We start from the raw sequence: 22,840 nt of genomic DNA on the forward strand, positions 1-22,840 counted from the left end.
CAGTCATTAGTGTTCGGTGCAACAAATCTATTCTTGACATAGTCTCTAAATTCAGGTGGGATATACTGAAGGTGGTACTTTGGCTCTCCTGGACTCGTTTTAATTTTCTTCAGCTTCAGCTTGAACTTGCATAGGAGCAATTGATTTTCTGTTCCACAGTTGGCCCCAGTCTTGTTCTGACTGATGATATTGAGCTTTTTCATCATCTCTTTCCACAGATGTAGTCGATTTAATTCCTGTATATTCCATCTGGTGAGGTCCACGTAGTCACCTTGACATTGTTGAAAACAGGTATTTGCAGTGAAGAAGTCATTGGTCTTCCAAAATTCTATCATTTGATCTCTGTATTTTCCAACTACCAATCCTTCTTCATTTCTAACTTTTGTATTCCAATCACCAGTGAATATCAATGCATCTTGACTGCACGTTTGATCAATTTCAGGCTGCAGAAGTTGGTAAAAATCTTCTTCAATTTCTTCATCTTTGGCCTTAGTGGTCAGTGCATAAATTTGAATAATAGTCATATTAACTTGTCTTCCTTGTAGTCGTTTGGATCTTATCCTATCACTAACAGCATAGTACTTCAGGATAGATCTTGAAATGGTCTTTTTGATGATTAACACTACACCATTCGTCTTCAATTTGTCATTCCTGGCATAGTAGACCATATGTTTATCTGATTCAGAATGGCCAGTACCAGTCCATTTCAGCTCCCTAATGCCTAGGATATTGATATTTATGCATTCTGTTTCATTTTTGATGACTTCCTATTTTCTTAGATTCATACTTCATACATTCCATGTTCCAATTATTAATGGATGTTTGCAGCAGTTTCTTCTCATTATTGAGTTGTGACACATCAGCAAACGAAGGTCTCAAAATCTTGACTCTAACTACGTCATTAAGGTTGACTCTACTTTGAGGAGGCAGCTCTTCCTCAGTTGTATTTTGAGTGCCTTCCAACCTGAGGGGCTCATCTTCCAGCACTATATCAGACAATGTTTCACTGCTATTCACAAGGTTTTCACTGGCCAGTTTTTTCAGAAGTAGACTGCCAGGTCCTTCTTCCTATTTGTCTTAGTTTGGAAGCTCCACTGAAACCTTTCCACCAAGGGTGACCCTGCTGGTATTTGAAATACTGCTGGCAAAGCTTCCAATATCACAGCAACACACAAGCCACCACAGTATGACAACATGATAGACATGTGGCGGCCTCTGTCTAGAAGAATAAAATGATTATGTAAATCAACAAACCCAAGATACACTTTTCCATGTACTGAGAAACAACTATGATGCAACTCATAATTACCATTAAGATTTTCAAAATGAAAATGTCAGGGAAATAAATTGGTTTAGTTCCTAAATTCTATGCATTCTGTCAGTTCTTAAGTATCTAATTTCCAACGTCAAACTTTGATATTTGTCTTTCCACATGATCTTGGTTTCTGTGCCAGCAAGGCGGTGAGTGACAGGACTTTTTAAAAAAATGATAAAAAGACTTTAATAATTAATCATTTTTTTCATATCAAACTTCCTGTTTAAATCATGGTATAGTTTCTGTTTCCTGATTGAACCCTCACTGATATTGTCCCACCCAAAGTCTAAAGACACAGAAGACCTCAAACAAAAGAGTTGTGGTGAATCTACCTCTCTGACTTGATTGCTCTTTAAGAACTTGGATTCAAGCCTGGGAATTTCTAACTACCCATTGGATGGGCTGTTGTTGGAAGTTCAGAAGTGGTTACTCATCCCTTTCCAGGTATCCTTGACTTTAATAGATTAATCCCAATCCCTTGCCTTGGAAAGGCTCATAATCAACGGAGACATTACCCCTAAGTCTCAGGTGCCTTTGCTTCAATTACTTCCAGGATGACTTGGCACTAAAGCACATGGTCTATTTTCCACTGGAAAACTTCATCCTCTGAATTTTCCTCTGTTATGTCCTTGCATTTACAGCTCCTCTGATGTTTTTCCCCAAAAAGCTTTATCTCAAGAAGATGTATGTAGCAGTTAAGAACCAACAGATTAATCCATTGCAGGTGGGAATGTAAAATGGTGCAGCTGCTGTGGAAAAGTTTGGCAGTTCCTCAAAAAGTCGAACACAGAATTACTATATGATCCAGCTATTCCACTCTTAGTGGAATAGTCTTTCAAGAGACTTGAAAGCAACACAAACAGACATGTTCACCAATGTTTACTGCAGCATTTTTCACAATAGCTAAAAACTCTTTGCTGTTGAATCAATTTCAACTCATAGTGACCCTATAGGACAGAGTAGAGCTGTCCTATAGGGTTTCCGAGGCTGTAATATTTATGGAAGACTGCCACATCTTTCTCCTGTGGAGTGGCTGGTGGGTTCGAACCACCAACCTTTTAGTTAGCAGCCGAGTGCTTAACTACTGCACCACCAGGGTTCCTTTTTCAAAATACCTAAAAAAAAGGTGGAAACAACTGAAATGTCCATTGTGTATTTTGAGTGCCTTCCAACCGAGGTGGCTCATTTTCCAACACCATATAAGACAATATTCTGTTGTGATCCATAGGGTTTTCACTGATTAATTTTCACAAGTAGATCATCAGGCCTTTCTTCCTAGTATGTTTTAGTCTGGAAACTCTACTATGGGTGATCCTGCTGGTATTTGAAATAGCAGTGGCATAACTTCCAGCATCACAGCAACACGCAAGCCACCATCACAGTCAAACGTCAGAACTTTTTCACCATCACTATGAAACTCCCTTGGGCTACCCCTTGATAATTGCACCGCCCTGGCCCATGCAGATCCTCCCCATCCCTAGCCCTTGGCAACCACTAATCTATTATTCATCTCTAGACTTTTGTCATTTTGAGAATGTTACATGGAAGGAATCAGACAGCATGTAACATTTTGAGGTTGACTTTTCACTCAACATAATGACCTTGATATTCATCCTTGTTTCATATAGCAATAGTCCCTCCTTTTTAATCACTGTACATGGTATGGCTGTACTACAGTTTAACCATTCATCTGTTGATGGGCCTTTGGGATCTTTTCAGTTTGGGGCTATTAAAAATAAAGCTGCTATGAATGGTCATGCACAGGTTTTTGTCTGAACATGTCTTCATTTCTCTGGAATGAATGTGCAGGAGTATGATTGCTGGGTTATATGGTTAAATATATGTTTAATTTTATAAGAAACTGTTTAGTTGTTCTCTAGAGTGGCTGTGCCCAGATTATCATTCACAAATTCCTCAGAAATTGTATCTGAAATTATTCTTCTGCCTCCATTGTGTATTTTGAATGCCTTCCAACCTTGAGGCTCATCTTCCGTTACAGGAATAATAATAACCTGTAGATAGCTGTTCTTTCATTCAAGACTGATTTTTAGGTATTGTTAAGACTACCTACATTCTTGAATAGGTTGACAAAAATTATCATTTGGATAATAGGAATAGGATTGAGTTAGACCTTATGTTTGTGGCTGAAGATTAGGACAAGGGAGGGTTAAGGAAAGGGTCACAGCAAAGGCTTGGTTGAGTTTGATGTGTAAGTAAGCATCTGAAAGAACCAGACTTGAGTTGGAATACATAGCTTGAGATAGTGATTGGTGGAGGGGAGCTATGGCTGGAATAAGGAGCCCTAATGGCACAATGGTTCAGCACGCACCTGCTAACCAACAGGTCAGTGGTTTGAACCTGGCAATTTTGCTCCCACAAAGATTACTGCCTAGGAAACCCTATGGGGGCAATTCTACTCTGTCATATAGGGTCACTATGGGTTAGAATCAACTAGACAGCACATAACAACAGCTGGAATACTGCTGAAGTGAGGGTAAGGATTAAGGAGAAGAGAGATGTGGGTTTCAGCCTTCTGACATCCCTCCCTACACAGGGGAATAAGAGGATCGTGGCTCCTTCCATCCAAGTTGTTATTCTACGAAGCCCACTGATGAAAGAATCATGCTTCATAAAAGAATCATGTTTCATACTTTTTCACCAATGCATTTTCACCTTTTAATACTTGACATAATTCTTTCAATATTCTTATGGGACAGTGTGAGAATTTTACAAAGAAAGTGGTTAATTTGGCCAAAGTCACAAAACGTACAAAGACAAAAAAAAAAAAAAAAAAAGAGAAACCATAATTCTGGTTTTCCTGCACCCCAGCCATGGAAGTAGCTCGTGTTGAACACATTTTATGTAGAGCATGATTGAAGAGATTGTCAAGAACCTGTAGTTGATCCTTTCATGGGCCTATACACTCTTGGCATTTGGAAAGAGATTGAATGCCAAGCTATGTTACGCCTAGCTTGATCTAATGGGGAAGAATCGTGTTGACCAATCTTCTCCTCGAGTTGTCTGCCTTCCTTCTTAGCCCAGGATTGGTCCACGAAGACCAGTTTAGCGTTTTTCTCTCTCACAGTCCTCAGCAACTCCAGGGTCTCTGCACCTACATCACTTATTTGAAGACTGAGGAAGCAGAGGGGGAAATTCTGTTAATTCTACATGTTACATTTTCACTTTACTGCATTGATGGCCCTCTCCTTATGTATCTTTCTTTGGGCATTCCTAGGAGTCTCTTGTTCTTTATCTGACAAAAAAGGAAAGTCTGCTCTAGACTAAAATCCTTCATTCTTGCAGTCAATAGAGAGCTCCCCGTTGAACATTGGAGCATAAGCCAAAAATTCCACTGGGAGAACAGGCTGACATTAAATTAGTAGTAACAACTGATATGATATACTCAATATTTTATATTTATAAATCATTAGATTCTTAGAACAGATGATACCATTAACACCATGATTTTATAGAACAGAACACTGAGAGTCAAAGTTTAGCATAAGTATGTTTACGTGGCTAGAGAACAGAGGGCCACTTACACCAGAGCCTGTGTTTATAACTTTTGATACAGCTTCTTCAAATCAAGGAGGGAAGTTTATAGTCACTTTGATTTTTCCTGTGCCCTCTCTGTATGTGAATGCCTCCATCAGGATGTAGGTAAAAATACCTTTATATCCTGAAACGTATTTGTCTCTTTAATGTACCTTTATTGCACACCTAGATACTAGGATACAGCATTGAAAAAAAAAAAAAAAAAAACCCTGGCATTATAATAAAATTAAAAAAAATACAAAACAAGTGTTGGCAAGGTTGTAAAGAAACTGGAACCCTCATCCTTTGCTGGTGGGAATGTAAACTGGTGCAGCCACTGTGGAAACAGTTCCTCAAAAAGTTGAACACAGAACTGCCCTATAACCCAGAAATCCCAATCCTAGGTATATACCCAGGAAAAATGAAGGCAGCAACATAAATAGAAACCTGTACACCAATACTCATCGCAGCAGTTTTCACAGTAGCCAAAAGATGGAAACAACTGAAATGTCCGTCAACAGATGAATGGATAAACAAAATATGGTCCATACATACAATGAAGTACTACTCAGCCATAAAGAGAAATGAAGTCCTGCTGCATGCCACAGCATGGATGAACCTTGAAAACATCATGCTGAGCGAAGTAAGTCAGTGGCAAAGAATAAATACTGCATGATCTCACTTATATGAAATAAGCAGATACATAGAATCCAAAGATTAGTAGCGGTTACCAGGGGCAGTGTTTTTGCTGTGCGTGGGGTTGTTATGAGTCAGAACCAAGTCGACACCACCTAACAACAACAACCAGGGGTAGTAGGGAGGGGGAAAAGGAGTTTTTGATTAGGGGACATTGAGCTTATGTTAATGATGGAATGATTGGAAAAGGATAGCAAAAATGGTTACACAAACTGAAGCATTATATCAATGTCACTGAATTGTATATATAGACATTGTTGAGATGGCGTATGTTTTGTTATGTATATTTTCACCACACACAAAAAAATTCTTGCCATCATGGAGCTTATATTCTACTGGAAGGAGATGGACAAAAAACATAATAAATGCACTACATGGTATATTAGATGAGAAGAGCCATAGGGAAAGAATTAACAGAAGAAGAGACATAGAAAAGTTCGCAATGTTCGAATGGGTCCTTCTGTGCTGTGGTTAAGAGCTTGGCTGTTAACCGAAAAGGTCGGCAGTTTGAACCCACCAGCTACTCCTCAGAAACCCTATGGGGCAGCCCTACTCTGTCCTATAGGGTCGCTATGAACTGGAATTAACTCGACGGCAATGGGTTTGGTTTTGGTTTATGCATCTAAAAGTTTAACTCAATATCCACATTCATGGAAAGTATCATTTGGAGAGGTTAAGGGGAAAGAACTCGTAGCGGTGTCCCAAGCACATTGAGTTTGTGATCTAATTCAGTCTTTTCAAGAGTTCTGAGATAAATATCCACATTTTCCATTTGAGAAAACTGAAGGCAGAGAGGGAAACCAGTTGCCCTGTTTATGTATGATCCATGGGTAAATCCAAGATGTTTGTACTTTGCCTGTAATCAAATGATCACTAACCTGGATATTGTTTGCCTTTAAGAAAATAAGGTAAGTAGGAAGAAATATTAAATATGGCCAGAAATTTCTAGATATGCGGACAAGAGGTGAATGGAAATTCTGGTAGGCGATTTTTAAGATGGTGTCCAATGATTTTCACACTGTGGTAGTCACACCCTTGGGTAACCCTCCTCCCCTTGACTATAGCTGTGACCTGTGATTTGCTTCTAATCAATAGGCAAGAAGGATGGGATGTTACTTCCATAGTGATTTACACAAGAGTGTTACCTCTGCTTTGCTAATAGACTCTATTGCTTTCTTGGCTTGCATACTTTGATGACATGAGCTGCCTTGTTGGAGAGGCCCACAAGGCAAAGAACTGAGAGTGGCCTCCAGCCAACAACTGTCTAGGACTAAGTCCCTCAGACCAACAGCCCTCCAGGAACTGAATTCTGCTGACAAGCCCATGAGCTTAGAAGCAGATCCTTTCCCAATGAAGCCTTCGGATGAGACCCCAGCCCTGGATGATGCCAAGATTACAGCCTTGTCAGAGACTCTGAAGAAAAGGACTAGCTCAGCTGTGACAGGACCTCTGGCATCAACTATAAATAATATGCATTAAGTCCTAAATTTGTAGTAATTTATTATATGGCAATAGACAACGGATATCTAATCTGTTAGATACCTAACTAACAGATAACTGAAAGGAAGAGAATCTTTGCTTTACAAGAAGAAATTTAATGGCCCTGGGTTGGGAGCCACAAAATGGTGGGCTGAGAATTAGTCTTTTTTTCTTCTCTAGTAGAGAAGGACACATTCAAACAAAGGAAGGTAGAAGGTAGGAAGTAAGATAAAAATTCTTAAATACAGAATAATTGGTATTATATACCAATTGCCACCATTTACTCAGCATTGACTATGTAGTCTGTTTTAAGCTCACTATACACATTTTCAATCTCCCAACAAAGGAGACTATTCTCGTTTTTTATGGAGTTGAAGCCAGCAGTAGGGTATATCATCTTGTACACCCTAGACCATCTCAACACAGAATTTCCCCCTTACGTCACCTTACCAGTTGCCCTCAAGTCGATTCTGACTCATGGTGACCCCATGTGTTTCAGAGTATAACTGTGCCCCATAGGGTTCTCAATAACCTTTCAGAAATAGATCTCCAGGCCTTTCTTTCAAGGCATGTCTGGGTGGATTCAAACTGCCAAACTTTCAGTTAGTAGCCAAGTGCTTAACCTTTTGCTTCACCCAGGGACTCATCACCATGTAAAATAGCAACCAACTTACCCAATTGTCTGAAGTATGCAATCAGGGTGCCCTAAGCCCTGAAGGAGTTGCACAATTCCTTCCTCATCCAATTCGTTTCCAAGCAGACTGAGTTTTTTCAGTGTTTTGCTGCTGATAAGAACAGAGGCAATACTCTCACAGCAGGTATTGGTCAGCATACACTCTTCTAGCCTGAAACAAGGACATGCACAGGTTGAGACAGGACCCCATCCTTGGAGAAAATGGTGGGCAGAGTAGATGGGCATGACCTAGACAGCTACCAAAGGCCTACCTCACCAGTTCTGGATGAAAGAATTTACAACCCAAGAAAGAAGCATTTGAAACACCAGACCATTGTACCTAAGGGTTTCCATTTCCCAATCTACTTTCATTTTGTACTTGTTCCTTCTTAGGCTTTCCCAAACTCCAAAAAAAAAAAAAAAAAAAAAAAAAAAAGCACCCTTCCCACCAGCTACCTACCCAAGATTCTCTAAATTGCAGGTTGGGTGTTTCAAGGCATTACACAACAGCTCCACTCCTGCATCCCCTATATTATTGCTCCCAAGCTCCAGGCTCCTCAGGTTTTTGTTAGTAATAATAGCAGCGGCAATGTCTCGACAGACATCAGTGGTGAAAAAACAACCTGACAGCCTGCAAAAGATAAAAATGAGATGCAGTCACAATCACCTGGCTCAAATGTCTCATATCATGAAGGAGTGAATGTTCTTGGACCTCTATTCTCATGATGTCCATGCAGATGGGATTCATCATGGAGACAAGAGCAGATTACTAACATTACTGAATGCCTATAATATACCAGGCATTATTCTAAGCTCTTTTGGTTTAATAGTCATTGCCAGATTTCCCATCACCATAAACAGAAGCTCGCTGCTTCCTAAAAAATGGCTCCCCTTTCTTCCTTCTTCCTCCTCCTGGTAAACACCAATAAACTTTTGGTCTCTATACATTTGCCTATTCTTATTTCATACAAGTGAGATCATGTAGTATTTGTCCTTTTGTGATTGATTTATTTCACTCAGCATGTTTTCTAGGTTTGTCTGTGTTGTGGCATGCATCAGAACTTCATTTCTCTTTATGGCTGAGTAGTATTCATGTATGTACCACGTTTTGTTTATCCATTCATCTGTTGATGGGCTTTTAGATTGTTTCCACCTTTTGGCTATTGTGAGTAGTGCTGCAATGAACATTGGTGTACATGTGCATACTAGGCTCTTCCTGGGTATGGTCTTAAGGCTGGTTCCTATCCTGATTTTACATATTTCCTCCTAGAATTTTTGTGAAGGGCCATCCCATCATGATTAAGCTAGCTCACCAGAGAAGCATAGGGCCTTGGGTCCATACAAGTGGCTTTGATAAGGCTACTTCTCTCATCTGTGCTCCTAACTCTCTCCTTTTCCAACAAGACCATTTCCCAACAAAGATGTCTGTCCCTGGAGATGTTCCCTTCCCCATAAACATGTAATCCAGGTCAGAGTGGAATCTCTGGGGTCTCTCCTGCAGAATTTTTCTGCTGAATGCCCAGCTGGGACTGGTGTAGACATACCTCTCAGTGTGATAATGAGGATCTGAGGAACTTTGTAAACTTGCTTCTCCGCTAGGACATTTGCCAAAAAAAAACAACTTACCGTTCTTATGCTGGGAGTCCCTAGGCAGCACAAACCATTAAGTGCTTGGCTACTAACTGAAAGGTTGGTGATTCAAACCCACCCAGACGTGCCTTGGAAAAAAGGCCTGGAGATCTACTTCTGAAAGGTCACTAACTTTGAAAACCCTAAGGAGCACAGTTCTACTCTGACACAAATAGGGTCTCCATGAGTTGGAATTAACTCAATGGCAACTGCTGGTGGTGGTGATGGTGACTCTTTTGCTATGTGTTGTTGGAAACACATGTTTTCATACCCCTTGCATACTATTTATCACCTAGACACCATCATTAAAGTCTTTCCTCATTTCTGTTGCGCACTCTACCACCCAAACCCAGTAAAGACATGGTCATCCAAGAAAACAATGGCAGGACTTACTCCAGCTCCTGTAACTGACAGGTTGGCATCATCAAGGACAAAATTAAGACCAATGCTCCATGATTTTGTAGGTAATTTACACTCACATCTAGATGTTTTATAGTTCTGCTGAGCATAACAACTCTCCCAATTGAGCTGCAAGAGGTTTCAGTGAGGCAACAGAAGAATAACCTGCATGAGGATCACAAATACAGAAAAAATACTGAGTCAATAACAGTTTACTCACACCCATCCCAAATCAACAAGTGTTTCTATGCTTCTGCCAAAGCTCAGTCTCTCTCCCCGTGACTTTCCTACTAGTAGATGGAGACAGAAAGCTACCGACCAGTCAACTCCAACTCAAGGCGACCTCTTCACTTTCTTCTTTGTCCTCTCCATCACATCACATTCCACACAACACAGAGCATGGTTGCTTATTCTTACTGTGACAATATCAGTCCCTTTATCTTATTAAACCAGTTGGTATGGCCCAGGTACTCTGTTTGGAACTTCCATGTTGTTAGTTGCTATTGGGGTCGCCATGAGTCAGAATCAACTCGTGTTCCATAGGGTTTTCAAGGCTGTGACCTTTTGGAAGCCAGCCTTTCAGTTAGTGGTCAAGCGCTTAACCATTTACACCACCCAGGATTCCATGGAAACTTCCTTAGCACCATCTTTAATTCTCTTCAAATCTGTAAGGTTGGTCATATAATGAACCCATTCTCCAGATTGTGAAATGGAAGTTGAGAAAAGCTAAATAAATTTTGTTGACCCTATGCTGCAAATTAGTTGTCATTCCCGAATCTTTAACACAGACCTGATTCTAAAGACTATGGCTTCAGCTGCTATGCTTTGCTGTACTTTTCCCCTACATTGTTTTCTTTTGACCATATGCCTAAGATGTTCAAACCTGAGCCCGAGAGTCTATGTAGTGGGCTTGCCCATGCCAACTTACACCAGTGACTCAAGAGCACAGCCTGGGTGGAGCAAGGCATCGCATAGAATTTTCACCCCGTTGTTATTCAGCGGGTTGTTGGATAAGGACAGTCGTTTCAGCTTCTTGCTGTTGATGAGGATTGAAGAGATTTCTTCACAGGTGCTAGTTTTCAGATCACACTTCATCAAGCTATAAGAGGATTCCATACAGATAAAGTGAGGTTGGCCAGTTCTACAAACCATCCTTTTTTTCGATAATTTTGTTACTGTTGAAAATGTATAGCAAAACATATACTAATTCAACAATTTCTACTTGTACAAGTCAGTGATGTTGATTACATTCTTCAAGTTGTCCAACCATTCTCTCTCACTGACATAAACTCACTTCCCCCTAAGTTTCCTATCTAATCTTTGCAGTTGCCATTGTCAATTGGATCCTATATAGATAGTTCTTTAAAACAACACAATTCTCAAGGCAGACATTCTTTACTAATTAAGCTGAACTATTGTTTGGTCAAACCATCCTTTTAAATAAAATCAGCCCCAACCAAGTTAAATTGACACTTTAAAAAGAAAAGTAAGGGAATTGTTTTTTTTTAATCTTTCCCTATAAACCAAAAACAAACCAGACTAGCTGCTGTCGAGTTGATTCCAATTCATGGCAACTTCACGTGTGCTGAGTACAACTGTGTGCATAGGGTTTTCAGGGTTGTGAACTTTCAGAAGCAGACTGCCAGGACCTTTGTTCTGAGGCGCTCCTGGGTGAGTTTGAACCGTCAACCTTTTGGTTAGTAGTGGAGTGCTTAACCATTTGCGCCACGCAGGGACTCCTTGACAAGGTCTAGAGCTGCACTATCCAATATGGAAGCCACTAGCCACATATGTTAACTGAGCACTTGAAATATGACTAGTGTGACTGAGGCAGTGAATTCTCAATTTTGTTTATTTTTCGTTAACTCATATTTAAGTTAAAAACTGATTTGATTCGGTTACTGGAAAACTTTTAAGTACATTTAGAACAATCTGGTCTGTGAATTGACTTTCAATTGTAAAATTCATGAAATCAAAATAGAGATCAAGTATTTCTGATGAAAAGTTAGCATCTGAATGGAGATGCTCTGTAAGTATAAAACACACCAGATCCTGAAGACTTAACACCAAAAAAAGGAATTGTAAAATCTCATTAATTTAAAAAAAAAAAAAAATCAGTTGCTGTCAAGCTGACTCTGAATCATGGCACCCCTATGTGTGTCAGAGTAGAACTGTGCTTCATAAGGTTTTCGATGACTGATTTTTCAGAAGTAGATTACCAGGCCTTTCCTCTGAGGTGTCTCTGGGTAGACTTGAGCTTCTACCCTTTGGTTAGCAGCCGAGCACATTAACCATTTGCACGACCCAAGGGACTCCTAAAATCTCATTAATAGTTTGGGTTTTTTTTTTTTTTTTTAATACTCTCAATTAACATACAGATATAATTTGATATATTGAGTTAAGATGTATTGAAATTAATTTCACTTGTTTCCTTTTACTTTTTAATGTGGCTACTGGAAAATTAATTATCTTTGTCTCTCACGCCATATTTCTATTAGGCAGTATTGCTCTAGGGTTTGACTAGGGTAGTCTGTGCCTGACAATGAGCAGAGGGACTAGATCATTAGGGAATTATAGATCAAGGAAATAAGGCAAGTTATGGGAAAGATTATCTATATAGAAACTAAGCCCACCTAGAACAACAGGAGTAATGTTAAGGAGAGAGAAATAAGCCATGTGCTCAAAATCTTCACGGAATGAGGGGCATCGAGGAGAGGTAGCAGGTAGTATTACCTAAAAGGGCATCCCTACACAACCAATTGGAGTCCCTGGGTAGGATAGACAGTTAATGTGCTTGGCTGCTAACCAAAAGGTTAGAGGTTCGAGTCTACCCAGAGGCACCTCGGAAGAAAGGAGAAAGGCCTGGCCATCTACTTCTGAAAAACCAGCTGTTGAAAAGCCTATGAAGCACAGTTCTTCTGACACACATAGGGGGTGCCATGATTTGGAATCGACTAGATGGCACCTGGTGACTTGTTTGTTCACCAATACCCAGTCCTTCCCCTTGGACACACTCAACATTCAGACAGATGATGTACCTCAGATGCTGTATGTTGCACATTGGATTGGCCAAGACCTCACGCAGAAGTGAAAACATCTTTAGGGAAACAGGCATACAAGTCAGGCTCAAGTGTGTCAGATTCCGGTTATGAACGATGGCCTTGAACAAGTCCTCAAATCTGGCATCAACAGCAAGATACGTCAGCCTGCAGAACACAAAATTTGTTGTGGTGGTTTGTTGCCAAAGAGTCAATTCCAACTCATGACGATCCCATGTGTGCAAAGTAGAACTGAGCTCCATAGGGTTTTCAAGGCTATGAGTGGGTTTGAAGCACCAACCTTTTGGCTAGCAGTTGAGTGCTTAACCCTTTGTGCCACCCAGCCTCCGCAACATAAAATAGGAGAGTTAACAGTGAAAGTCACACAAGACTGTGAACCTCTTGTTTGTAATTTCCCTTGTTCATCCCAGAACAGATTTTCAGAGTTTTGATCACATCCTCACACACTTGGTTTCCATTGAAGATCCTGAGGTTCATAGTCAGGTTCATGGTCCTCTGCTAACCCCTATGTCAGGCTCTTGCCTTAGAAAAGACTCTGGGTGTCTCAGTTACCTAGGGCTGCGGTAACAGAAATAATACAAGTGGATGGCTTTTAATGAACAGAAATGGATTTTCAGTTCAGGAGACTAGAAGTCCAAATTCAGGGTGCCAGCTCTAGGGAAAAGCCCTTGTCTCAGCTTCTCTAGCCTCGGAGTTCCCAAGTTCCTTGGTGATCTCTATCTGGCATCTCTCTTTTTCCATTTGTGCTTCCTTGCTTCTGTGCCTAATCTGCTTTCATAACTCAAACATGATTGCTTTAACATGCATATTGTGAGGAATGTAACCAATGTCACTGAACAACTTGTGGAGAAATTGTTGAATGGGAACCTTAACGGCTGTGTATACCGTATTTCACCGAAAACACTTTTTTTTTTAAACTAGGAGTTGCTAATGGACTGCATGCGGAATATGAAAGAAATCGGAATCAAAGATAATGTCCAGAGATTTTCATGATTCCCTGGGAAGTTGAAGTGAAACATGAAGACAATAGCTTTTGTCATTGCCTCTCACTTGGGGCTAGGAGCCCATGAAAGATGGCAGAGCAGAAGGGCAGAAGGGATCCGGGTCCCTGATGAACTTCAGAGTATATTTGCACCAGGCTTCCCTCTAGACTTCACATAAGTGGAAAATTAAACCATAGGTGCTTAAAGCCACTCTTGGGACAAGAGGACATAGTCAGTTATATATAATTGAACATAATCCAGAATGACACATCTTCTTTCCTTTTTACTTAAACAGTTTGTGATTCACAAGTATATTGTTAAAAATTTCTTTAGAGGCAAGAGTTAAAATGGCTTCCCTGGGCCAAGAGCTAAACAAAAATTAATCGTAAGGCCATTTACAAGAATCAACAACTTTATGCAAAATGGAAACTTAAAACAAGTCTTTCATAACAGTATGAGTTAGCAACACTTATCAATCAAAATAAACCAGCTTAACATTCAGTGCAGGAGCCCTGGTGGCACAATGGTTAAGTGCTCAGCTACTAACCAAAGGTCAGTGACTGGAACCCACCAGCTACTCTACAGGAGCTCCGGTAAAGATTTACGGCCTTGGAAACTATGGGGGCAGTTCTACTCTGTCCTATAGGGTCACTATCAATCGGAATTCACTTGGTGGCGAACAACATTCAGCGACCAACTTTCCCCAAAAAAGGGCAAGATGTTTCCTCATCGAAGTTTTATAAAGCCACATTATAACTGTAAACTTGGGCCCCTGGCCACTTTCAGGTTGGGTGCTCCCTGTTCACGAACAGTTTCTCCCTCAAACCCACTGCCACCAGGTCGATTCCAACTCATAGTGACCCTATAGGACAGAGTAGAATGCCGCATAAGGTTTCCAAGGCTTTAATCTTTAGGGAAGCAGACTGCCACATCTTTCTCCTGCAGAGCAACTGATAGGTTCAAATCACCAACTTTTCAGTTAGCAGCCAAGCACTTAACCAGGGCTTCTTATAAACTCTATTAACTCTGACTTCACTGACCAAATTTTTCTTTTTGTACAATGAATCAATTTTCTATTTTCTAAAAACATTATCAGGGACATTAGGGTTCTCCCCCCGCCCAATGCCTGTAGGTACATTCACCTACTTAATTCCCACATCCGGCATTACTTTTATCCCCTGTGGTGGTCGTTTTTTCTGGTATTATTTTCTTTACTCAAAGAAGGAAAAGGGGGAATACTGCTTTCCCGGGGGAACCTTTCAGGTGGAGACTGATGTTGGCACCTACTTGAGTGTTTGAAGTAGACAGCTGGGATGTCCCAGTGCTTTACAGAGGATCCTTTCCGAAGTGTTGTCAAGTTTGCTGTTACAAATTTCCAGCTCTCGGAGGTTCTCCTTGGTATAAAGCAGAGAGCAGATGTCTCTCCAATGGGTCAGGCTCCTCATTTGACTGCGTAGAGGAAGAAAAATGCAATTCTTCAGTGGAATTTACATTTGACTCTAATGTACTTATTGATCTTAAAATTACTAAAGTGTTCTTTCAAAAGTCCTGTTACCTAACTCAGACTTAATACGAAACCAAAAAATTCCAAACCAGTTGCCATCGAGTCAACTCCGACTCATGGTGACCCCATGTGTGTCAAAGTAGAACCAATTGCTTCATAAGGCTTTCAAAGGTGTGGACTTTTGAAAGCAAATCACCAGGCCTTTCTTCTGAGGTGTCTCGGGGTGGGTTTGAACCACTAAGCTTTTGATTAGGTACTTGAGGGCTTAAGTATTTGCACTGCCTGGAAACTCCTAGATTTAATACTAAAACAAAACAAAAAAAACCATTGCCATTGAGTCGATTCTGACTCATGGCAACCTGATGTATCACAGAGATCTGAGCTCTGTAGGGTTTTCTCAGCTGTAATCTTTATAGCAGCAAATTGCCAGGCCTTTCTTCCACAGTGCCACTGGGTGAGTTTTAACCACTAACCTTCAGGTTAATAGTCAAGTGCTTAACCATTTGCGCCACACAGGGGCCATGACTTAGAACTACGTGGGAAGAAATAAAGCATGATCAGGTATGAAAAACAACAGCCAGACCCGTGAAAGTGGTCGGTGATTCTGTAGTCAGGTAAGATACAAGTGACTGAGCATGATTCCTTTAATGTGAACAGGTTTAACTATTTAGATTAATATTTATTGATGATGAATATTGCATGTTTTATGCTATCACATCTCTAAGTAACTTATGAGAATTATTTCAGTTAATCCATACAACAAATTCTGAGGAAATGAGATTAAACCAGTGGTTCTGACTAGGGGCAATTTTTGTCCCCAAGGGAACATTTGGTGTCTGAAGACATTTCGTTTTCATAACCAGTGGGAGGGTGACGTGCTATTGGCATCTAGTGGGTGGAAGCCAGGGATGCTGCTAAACATACTACAGTGCACAATATAGTCCAACAACAAAGAATTATCCAACCCCAAATGTCAATGCTGAGGTTTAACCCCCAAACCCTGGATTAAACTGGTCCAGGTATGGATTAGATTGGAAACCAAATTCTGATTGTCTTCAGTTTCAGTCTTGTTATGGTCAATGGGCAGTGAAATTATGGGCAGGTTTTAGAAATACAGGGAAGAACAGAATTTAAAAGAGGCTCACCTAGATGTTAGCTTCACAGTGACCTTTTCAAAGATGCCTTGAATACACAACCTAAGTTTCTGTAGCGTATGGCAGCGCTTCAGACAATATGATGAAACCATCAGATCTTTGTTTTCTTGGATAAAAATGGTGGCTTCTACGAAAAATCCCATTATCTGTTTCACAAATTCTTCCTCCTGGTTCTCAAAGAGACAATAAAACAAAGGTACGTGGTGTTCCATTGCTGTTGGATTAGCACCCAAGTTTTCCATTTGCTCCAGGAAATACTGCCGGTGCATCTCTGATAATAGTTGACAGCCAAAGGATGTCTCAAGAATGTCTCTCGTCTTCTTGTTAAGAAGACCAAAAATGCAAGTCATTATTGGACTAAGATACTTATATTCTGCCCTCCTCTCTTTTTCTTTACTGGTTGAGGGGAGCAGGGATGCGATCAATGGCCTCATGTACGCTATGGCTGCACAAAACTCCTGGACACGCAGGTGTATGAACGTGCAATGGTCTTCACAGTTGCTGCTCCGCGTAAGAATATTTGTGGTCTGCAACACAGAGACATCAGCCTCGGTAAGCCCAACACTTCTGAGGTCTTGGTTACTGAAGTCCAATACGTCTTGCAACAGCCCTTCTAAAGCCAGCCAACACAGACGCTCTAGAAGGACCAGGTGATGCTGACCAGCAACCATACCAGGCTCAGACATCAACGCGTTGGTGAGAAAATGGGCATGTATGTCAGTGGATGTTCGGAACTTGAGTTTGACATCATCCGCCTTGTCCATCTGGTGATTCAGGGTCGTGCAAACAACCCAGCACAAGATGGGCACGTTGCACAGATCCACAAGCATTTCATTCTCCTGGACAAATTTGAAGGCTATTGTAGCCTTCCTACTGTCTTTAAAGAATAAGGTGAAATACCTCTGCCTTATTTCATCGATGAAATTCAGATTGATGGAGTAATCTGTTTCCTTCAATAATGCATCCATGGCATCCTGTCGCCCAGGCCTGGTTGAGATGAGGAATGAGGAACCTGGTGCCATTTTTCTCTTGAACAAACTGACCAGGAGTACCAATACTGGCACCTGCTTCCTGCTGTCACTACACAAAGCAGATTCATCCATGTTTAAGATGAACTTTATGTTGTCCAAGTCCTCAAGGATAAACAAGAGCTTCCGGGAATCAGACAGGATATCTGCCACAGGAGCCCGGCTGTCAGGCCAGTCCTTGGAGAGCAGCTCAACAAAGCTACTGTGGGCCATCTGGTTTATCTCACGAGAAGTGAGATGAATGATGTATGAGAATGTATCCTTCCATATGCGTCCACTCACCCATAGTATCACTGCCATCTTTATAAGCATTGTTTTTCCAGCTGCTCTCTCTCCTATCAGGAACACATTAAAGTTATCTGATGACAAATTGTACTTAGGATCGAAGATCATTTCAAATACGCGGAAAATTCCCGATGCAATTGAATCATAGAAATCATCATGAACTTTTGGATAAATGCCTTCTTCCCATTGGAGTAGTAATTTTTTAATTATGAGATTTTTGTATGTCTCTTTGTTACCTAAGCCAGTGAACACAGGGCAGAAGAAATGAAAAATGCAGATAAAAGTTCAAAATGTATAAACAATTTTCCTAGTATTTCTATATTCAACCAGTCATCAGAAAGACACAGATGCAAGGGTATTCACTATCAAGTTATTTTCAAAAAAGACTGCATAATCTAACACATGGGGTCACCATGAGTCAGAATTGCCTTGATGGCAACTAACGACAATCCTTAGCGTAGCTACTTTAATAACAGCCAATTACCAAGAAGGCATAAAATAAGGGTAGAATCAGAAAGTCATAGGACAGAACACAATTCACATCCAAACCATCACCACTGATGGCTTTCAGGACTGAATACTGGCTCTTTTGGGAAGGAGAAATCCCTCGTCAAAGCAGCTGAGTTCCCTGCAAACTGTGCCTTGGCCCCACCCACCCTCCTAATGACCCCACTCACGGTTCCGTCTGGCATCGATCTCCTCACAGAGATCTTGACGACTGATCTTTTGAAAGATGCTGAACATCATATTCCAGGTAATATGTGCCTCATAATTGGTTGTCAATATCTTATCCAGATCTTCTTGTTGGGCTTTCCTTAGCTGAAGCCACGGAATCTCTGGCAGTCCAAACTCCAAAGGTGCTCGTATGAGATGTTCCTTAACACTCTGAAATTCCTTATTATCGAGCTTCTCTAGGTACCACAGCAGGTCGGAGTCTGTAGAACTTGATGCTGCCATCTTGCTTCAGACTTGAGGGAAAGGATCTTGAAGAACAAGGAATGTGGGATCTAGAAAATAAATACTGGAACTAATGTCATTCATCAGAAAGACACAGGTACAAGAGTATTCACTATCACATCGTTTTAAAAGAAGATTGCATAAATCTAACACAAGATGGAATTGGGGAATCAAAACTATACAGTGGTGTCTACTCATTCCTAATTGACATAGGAGAAAACTCATTTAAATTTTTACATGGATAAGATAGAATATGCAGTCATAACAATCATCTGTGGGTTTATAATTCCTGACCTGGAAAGATGTTTATGATCTACTGTTGAGAAAAAGCAATAGATGGGAACAGTGTTTCCACATATGTGTACACAGATATCATCTCAGTTTAAGTCAGTATTCAGGGTGTGCAGAAAGAAGTTCACATAGCAGGCCTGAGTGCTCTCCTTGGAAAGGCCTGCTTGCAAGCCTTGCCCTGGGCTGGAATCAAGGGACTGGGATTTTGGGAGAATCCCACCATCCCCTAAGTGATTAGAGTGGCTCACTGAGTTTACACTGTTTGTATCAACAATGTGATTTATGTTGAACACTTGCTTTCCTTCTGGGAGTCTGGAATTTTGGTTCATGATAGGCAGATGGTACCTATGTGATTGCCCCCAGGAACAAGAACCCCCAAGAACTCTGGGCCCTGAGTTTCTACCAGCTTCCCTGGTAGGTAACATTTCAAGTGCATTGTCACAAATTATTGCTGGAGGAATTAAGCATGTCCTGGGAGAAGACTCGTAGAAGCTTGAACCTGGTTTCCTCTGGAGTTCTCCTCCTATGGCTTTTCCCTTTGCTGATTGTTTTGCATCCCTTTGCTATAGTAAGTCATAACTTTGAGTCCCCCTTGAAAATTATCACACCTATGGGTGATCTTGGGGACCCCTGACACACAAACCAGTTGCTGTCGACTCCAACTCATGGCAACCCCATGGGTGTCAGAGTAAAACTGTGCTCCACAGGGTGTTCAATGGCTGGTTTTTCCAAAGCAGATGGCCAGGCCTTTCTTCTAAGGTGCCTCTGGGTAGATTCTAACCTCCAACATTTTGGCTGAGCACGTAAGCGGTTTGCACCACCCAGAGACTCCCTCTGACACACAGGGCAACAAGAAATAACCTCACAGCCTGGTTTATGTCCCATATAAACTCTTGCATTGTCTTCTCCTTGTTCTTTGCAGAAGGTGGAGCCATTGCCTTTTCTTTTTAACTAAACCCATTGCCATCAAGTTGATTCTAACTCACAGCAACCCTACAGCACAGAGCATAACTGCCCCATAGAGGTCTCCCAGGCTGTAATCTTTATAGAAGCAGATCACCAGGTCTTTCTCCCATGGAGCTGCTGGGTGGGTTTGAACTGTCAACCTTTCGGTTAGCAGCTAAGTGCTTAATCACTGTGTGTCAGGGCTCCTGTTTTACCACTAGTTGTAAATTTTGTTTTAAGGTCTGATTGCTCTCTTAATTTGTAATTTCCATCATGGCAAGGCCATGTGTTTCTTTCTCCCCAACATTCTCAGTCTCCAGATCCATAATTGAAACTTAAGCATATTTGCTAAGAGGTTAAGTTCTCTTCATGTTTATATAGTTAATAAAATTGCCTTAATTATCTCAATGGGATTTCTCTGCCCTTGCTCCAGTGGTATTTCAAGTTCATAAAGAATTACATGGCTTCTAAACCTTAAACCAAAAATATCCCCTTAAGTCTTCTTAAAAACCAAACAATAGTTTAGCTTAACTAGTAAAGAATCTCTGCCTTGAGTACTGTGCACCTTTAAGATCTACCTATATGGAATCGAATTAACAACAGCAACTCCAAACGGTTAGATAGGAACCTTAGGGGGCAGTGAATTTATGTTAATGGAAGAAGAACAACTCAGAGGAGGGTGAGAATGGTTGCACAACCCAAAGAATGTAATCATTGTCACTGAATTGGACATGTAGAAACTATTGAATTGGTGTATGTTCTGTTGTGTATATTCTCAACAAAAATAATAATGGTTACATGGGCTGAGGCTGGCAAGGAAAACTTAAAACTAAGATTTAGAATATGACCTAACTACAAAAGTAGTTGCAATAAATAGTCCACACACAAAAAAAGGCAACTGATGTCTGCATGTGGTACGTGTAAGTGCCTGCAGACAACCCTAATTAAGCACATGATAAAAGTGGCATCACAAATCCGAACTGAAGGGTCTCTAAAATTGACACCTTCCTTTCCAGATCAATTAAAACTCTTGGCAGTAAGTTTTAAAAGTGGAAGTGTCATCACGGCAGCAGAGTAGACACAGTTGGAGATTTCTGGCATCCGTTGTAGCAGCATTTTAGAAATGATGCTGAGAAAAATCGACCAATTGCTTAGATGTGAGGACAATGCAAGCTTCACATTACTTCACATACAAATTCCAGGTAAGTGAGATAGTTGTATTTTTTAAAGGAAATATGATCAGGACTTAGGAAAGACATAGCATCACATATATCCAACCTCTGAGTAAGAAAATAATGTAGGCATAGCAGCAATAAGCTTAAATAAAACTTAATAAGAGCCAATCTAAAAATTAGTCTTAACAGGGGGAAGTTTCCACTTAGGGGCGTCATTGAGTTTATGTTAATGGTGGTAGAACAATTTGCAAGATGATAGTGAGAATGGGTGCACAACTTCAAGAATGTAATCAATGTCACTAAATTATATGTGTAAAAATTGTTGAGATGGCGTATATTTTCCTATGTGTATATTCACCACAGGGGGAAAAAAAAGAAAGTCTTAATTCAGGAATTCTGTCAATAATCATTGAGGAAATACCAACAACCTATTAGATATAGAAGTTGAAAAGATAAGAAATATTAACTGGCTAGAACAGGCATACACAAAGCAGTTCATCTTACAGTTTAGAAAAAAGAAAAAAAAAAAAGTCTTGTCATGTGGTCAGATGGTGTATAGAATGGTGGTGTAAAACAGTGTTTTCTCCTTCGAGGAAAGTAAAAAGTCTTCAAAGCTTTTAATAAATTTAAACACGTTGACACAGCATTTCGTTTTTAGGAATCTATGAAGCAGAACCACTAGGTGTAAAGTTTATGCAATACAATATTAAAGTGTTCTATATAATACTAAGGAGCCCTGGTGACACAGTGGTTAAGTGCTCGCTTGGGTGCTAACCAAAATGTCGGTGGTTTGAACTCACTAGCTGCTCCAAGGGGGAAAGATGTGGCAGTCAGCTTTCGTAAAGATTACAGCCTTGGAAACCATATGGGGTAGTTCTTCTCCATCCTGTAGGGTCACTATGAGTCAGAATCAACTCCATAGCAATGGGTTATATAATAGTGTGGAGTCCCTGGGTGGTACTAACAGTTAATGTGCTTGGCTGCTAGTCAAAAGATTGGAGGTTTGAGTCCACCCTTTCTCTGGAGAGAAAGGCCTGGTGATCTACTTCTGAAAACTCAGCCACTGAAAACCCTATGGGGGCACAGTTCTACTCTGAGATACACACGAGCTCGCCATATATTGGAATTGACTCAACGGCAACTACTTTTTTTGTTTTAATTTTTTAAGGCAAGGAATTCTATACCTGCCCACTTAAAATATCCTTTCTTTCACTAACATTTAGCACATCAAATAAAAGAGTAGTGCCTATTGTAAGGCCATAACGATGAATTTCTGGTTTAGAAAAAAAACATAAGAAAGTAAGAAAATTGGAGAATTTAGGTAACAACATAAATAAAGGGATCTTTAAAAACCAAAGAAGCAAGTCGCAAAGAAAAGTAACTCACCAATCCCAACGGCAGGTGTCCTTAACCAGTTCCTAAAGCAAACAAGCCAGGAAGCAGGAAGAAAAAGGCCATCCCCACCTTGTGATTGGCCAGCGTTACTTCCTCCCTCTTTATTATTGGCCAAAGTAGGCTCTTGATGACCAAGTTCAAAAAGGAAGGGAAAAGTGCTTCACCTGAGCTTTTCTGCACTGGGCTTGCGTGGCCTAACTATCCTCCTCCACACAGCCCTTCACAGGGTCTGCTGGTTAGAAGGTGGTCCAGCCCCAACTTCTGAGGTTGGAGCTGTTGAGGCACCTGGTCAAGAATCTCCTGTGTTACCGTTGTTGGTTGCTTTGGAGTTTGCTCCAA

At 40.7% G+C, this 22,840-nt stretch overlaps 1 protein-coding gene across 1 annotated transcript; it reads right to left on the bottom strand.

The window, feature by feature from the left end:
- Positions 1-4,200: 4,200 nt before the first annotated feature.
- On the bottom strand, positions 4,201-18,695 carry NLRP11 (NLR family pyrin domain containing 11). Its single transcript, XM_012557105.1, has 9 exons — positions 18,416-18,695; positions 16,440-17,974; positions 15,055-15,242; positions 12,764-12,931; positions 10,654-10,824; positions 9,720-9,890; positions 8,158-8,328; positions 7,699-7,869; positions 4,201-4,447 (listed from the first exon to the last, which is right to left on the bottom strand). The coding sequence occupies exons 1-9, from the start codon at positions 18,693-18,695 to the stop codon at positions 4,201-4,203; spliced, it is 3,102 nt and encodes a 1,033-aa protein (XP_012412559.1).
- Positions 18,696-22,840: the final 4,145 nt, after the last annotated feature.

This window comes from Trichechus manatus, unplaced genomic scaffold (genome assembly GCF_000243295.1).
Source record: "Trichechus manatus latirostris isolate Lorelei unplaced genomic scaffold, TriManLat1.0 scaffold00087, whole genome shotgun sequence".
Classification (NCBI taxonomy): domain Eukaryota; kingdom Metazoa; phylum Chordata; class Mammalia; order Sirenia; family Trichechidae; genus Trichechus; species Trichechus manatus.

Bases quoted from the DNA above. Each gene is read 5' to 3' on its own strand.
- NLRP11 (XM_012557105.1), bottom strand. From the start codon at position 18,695: ATGGCAGCATCAAGTTCTACAGACTCCGACCTGCTGTGGTACCTAGAG. The intron at 15,243-16,439 runs GTCACTGTGAAG...ATTCCACTGAAG, and splicing joins TTCAAGGCATCTTTGAAAAG to AATTGCATTTTTCTTCCTCT. The intron at 7,870-8,157 runs GTAGGTAGCTGG...TCCTTGTTTCAG, and splicing joins TGCAATTTAGAGAATCTTGG to GCTAGAAGAGTGTATGCTGA.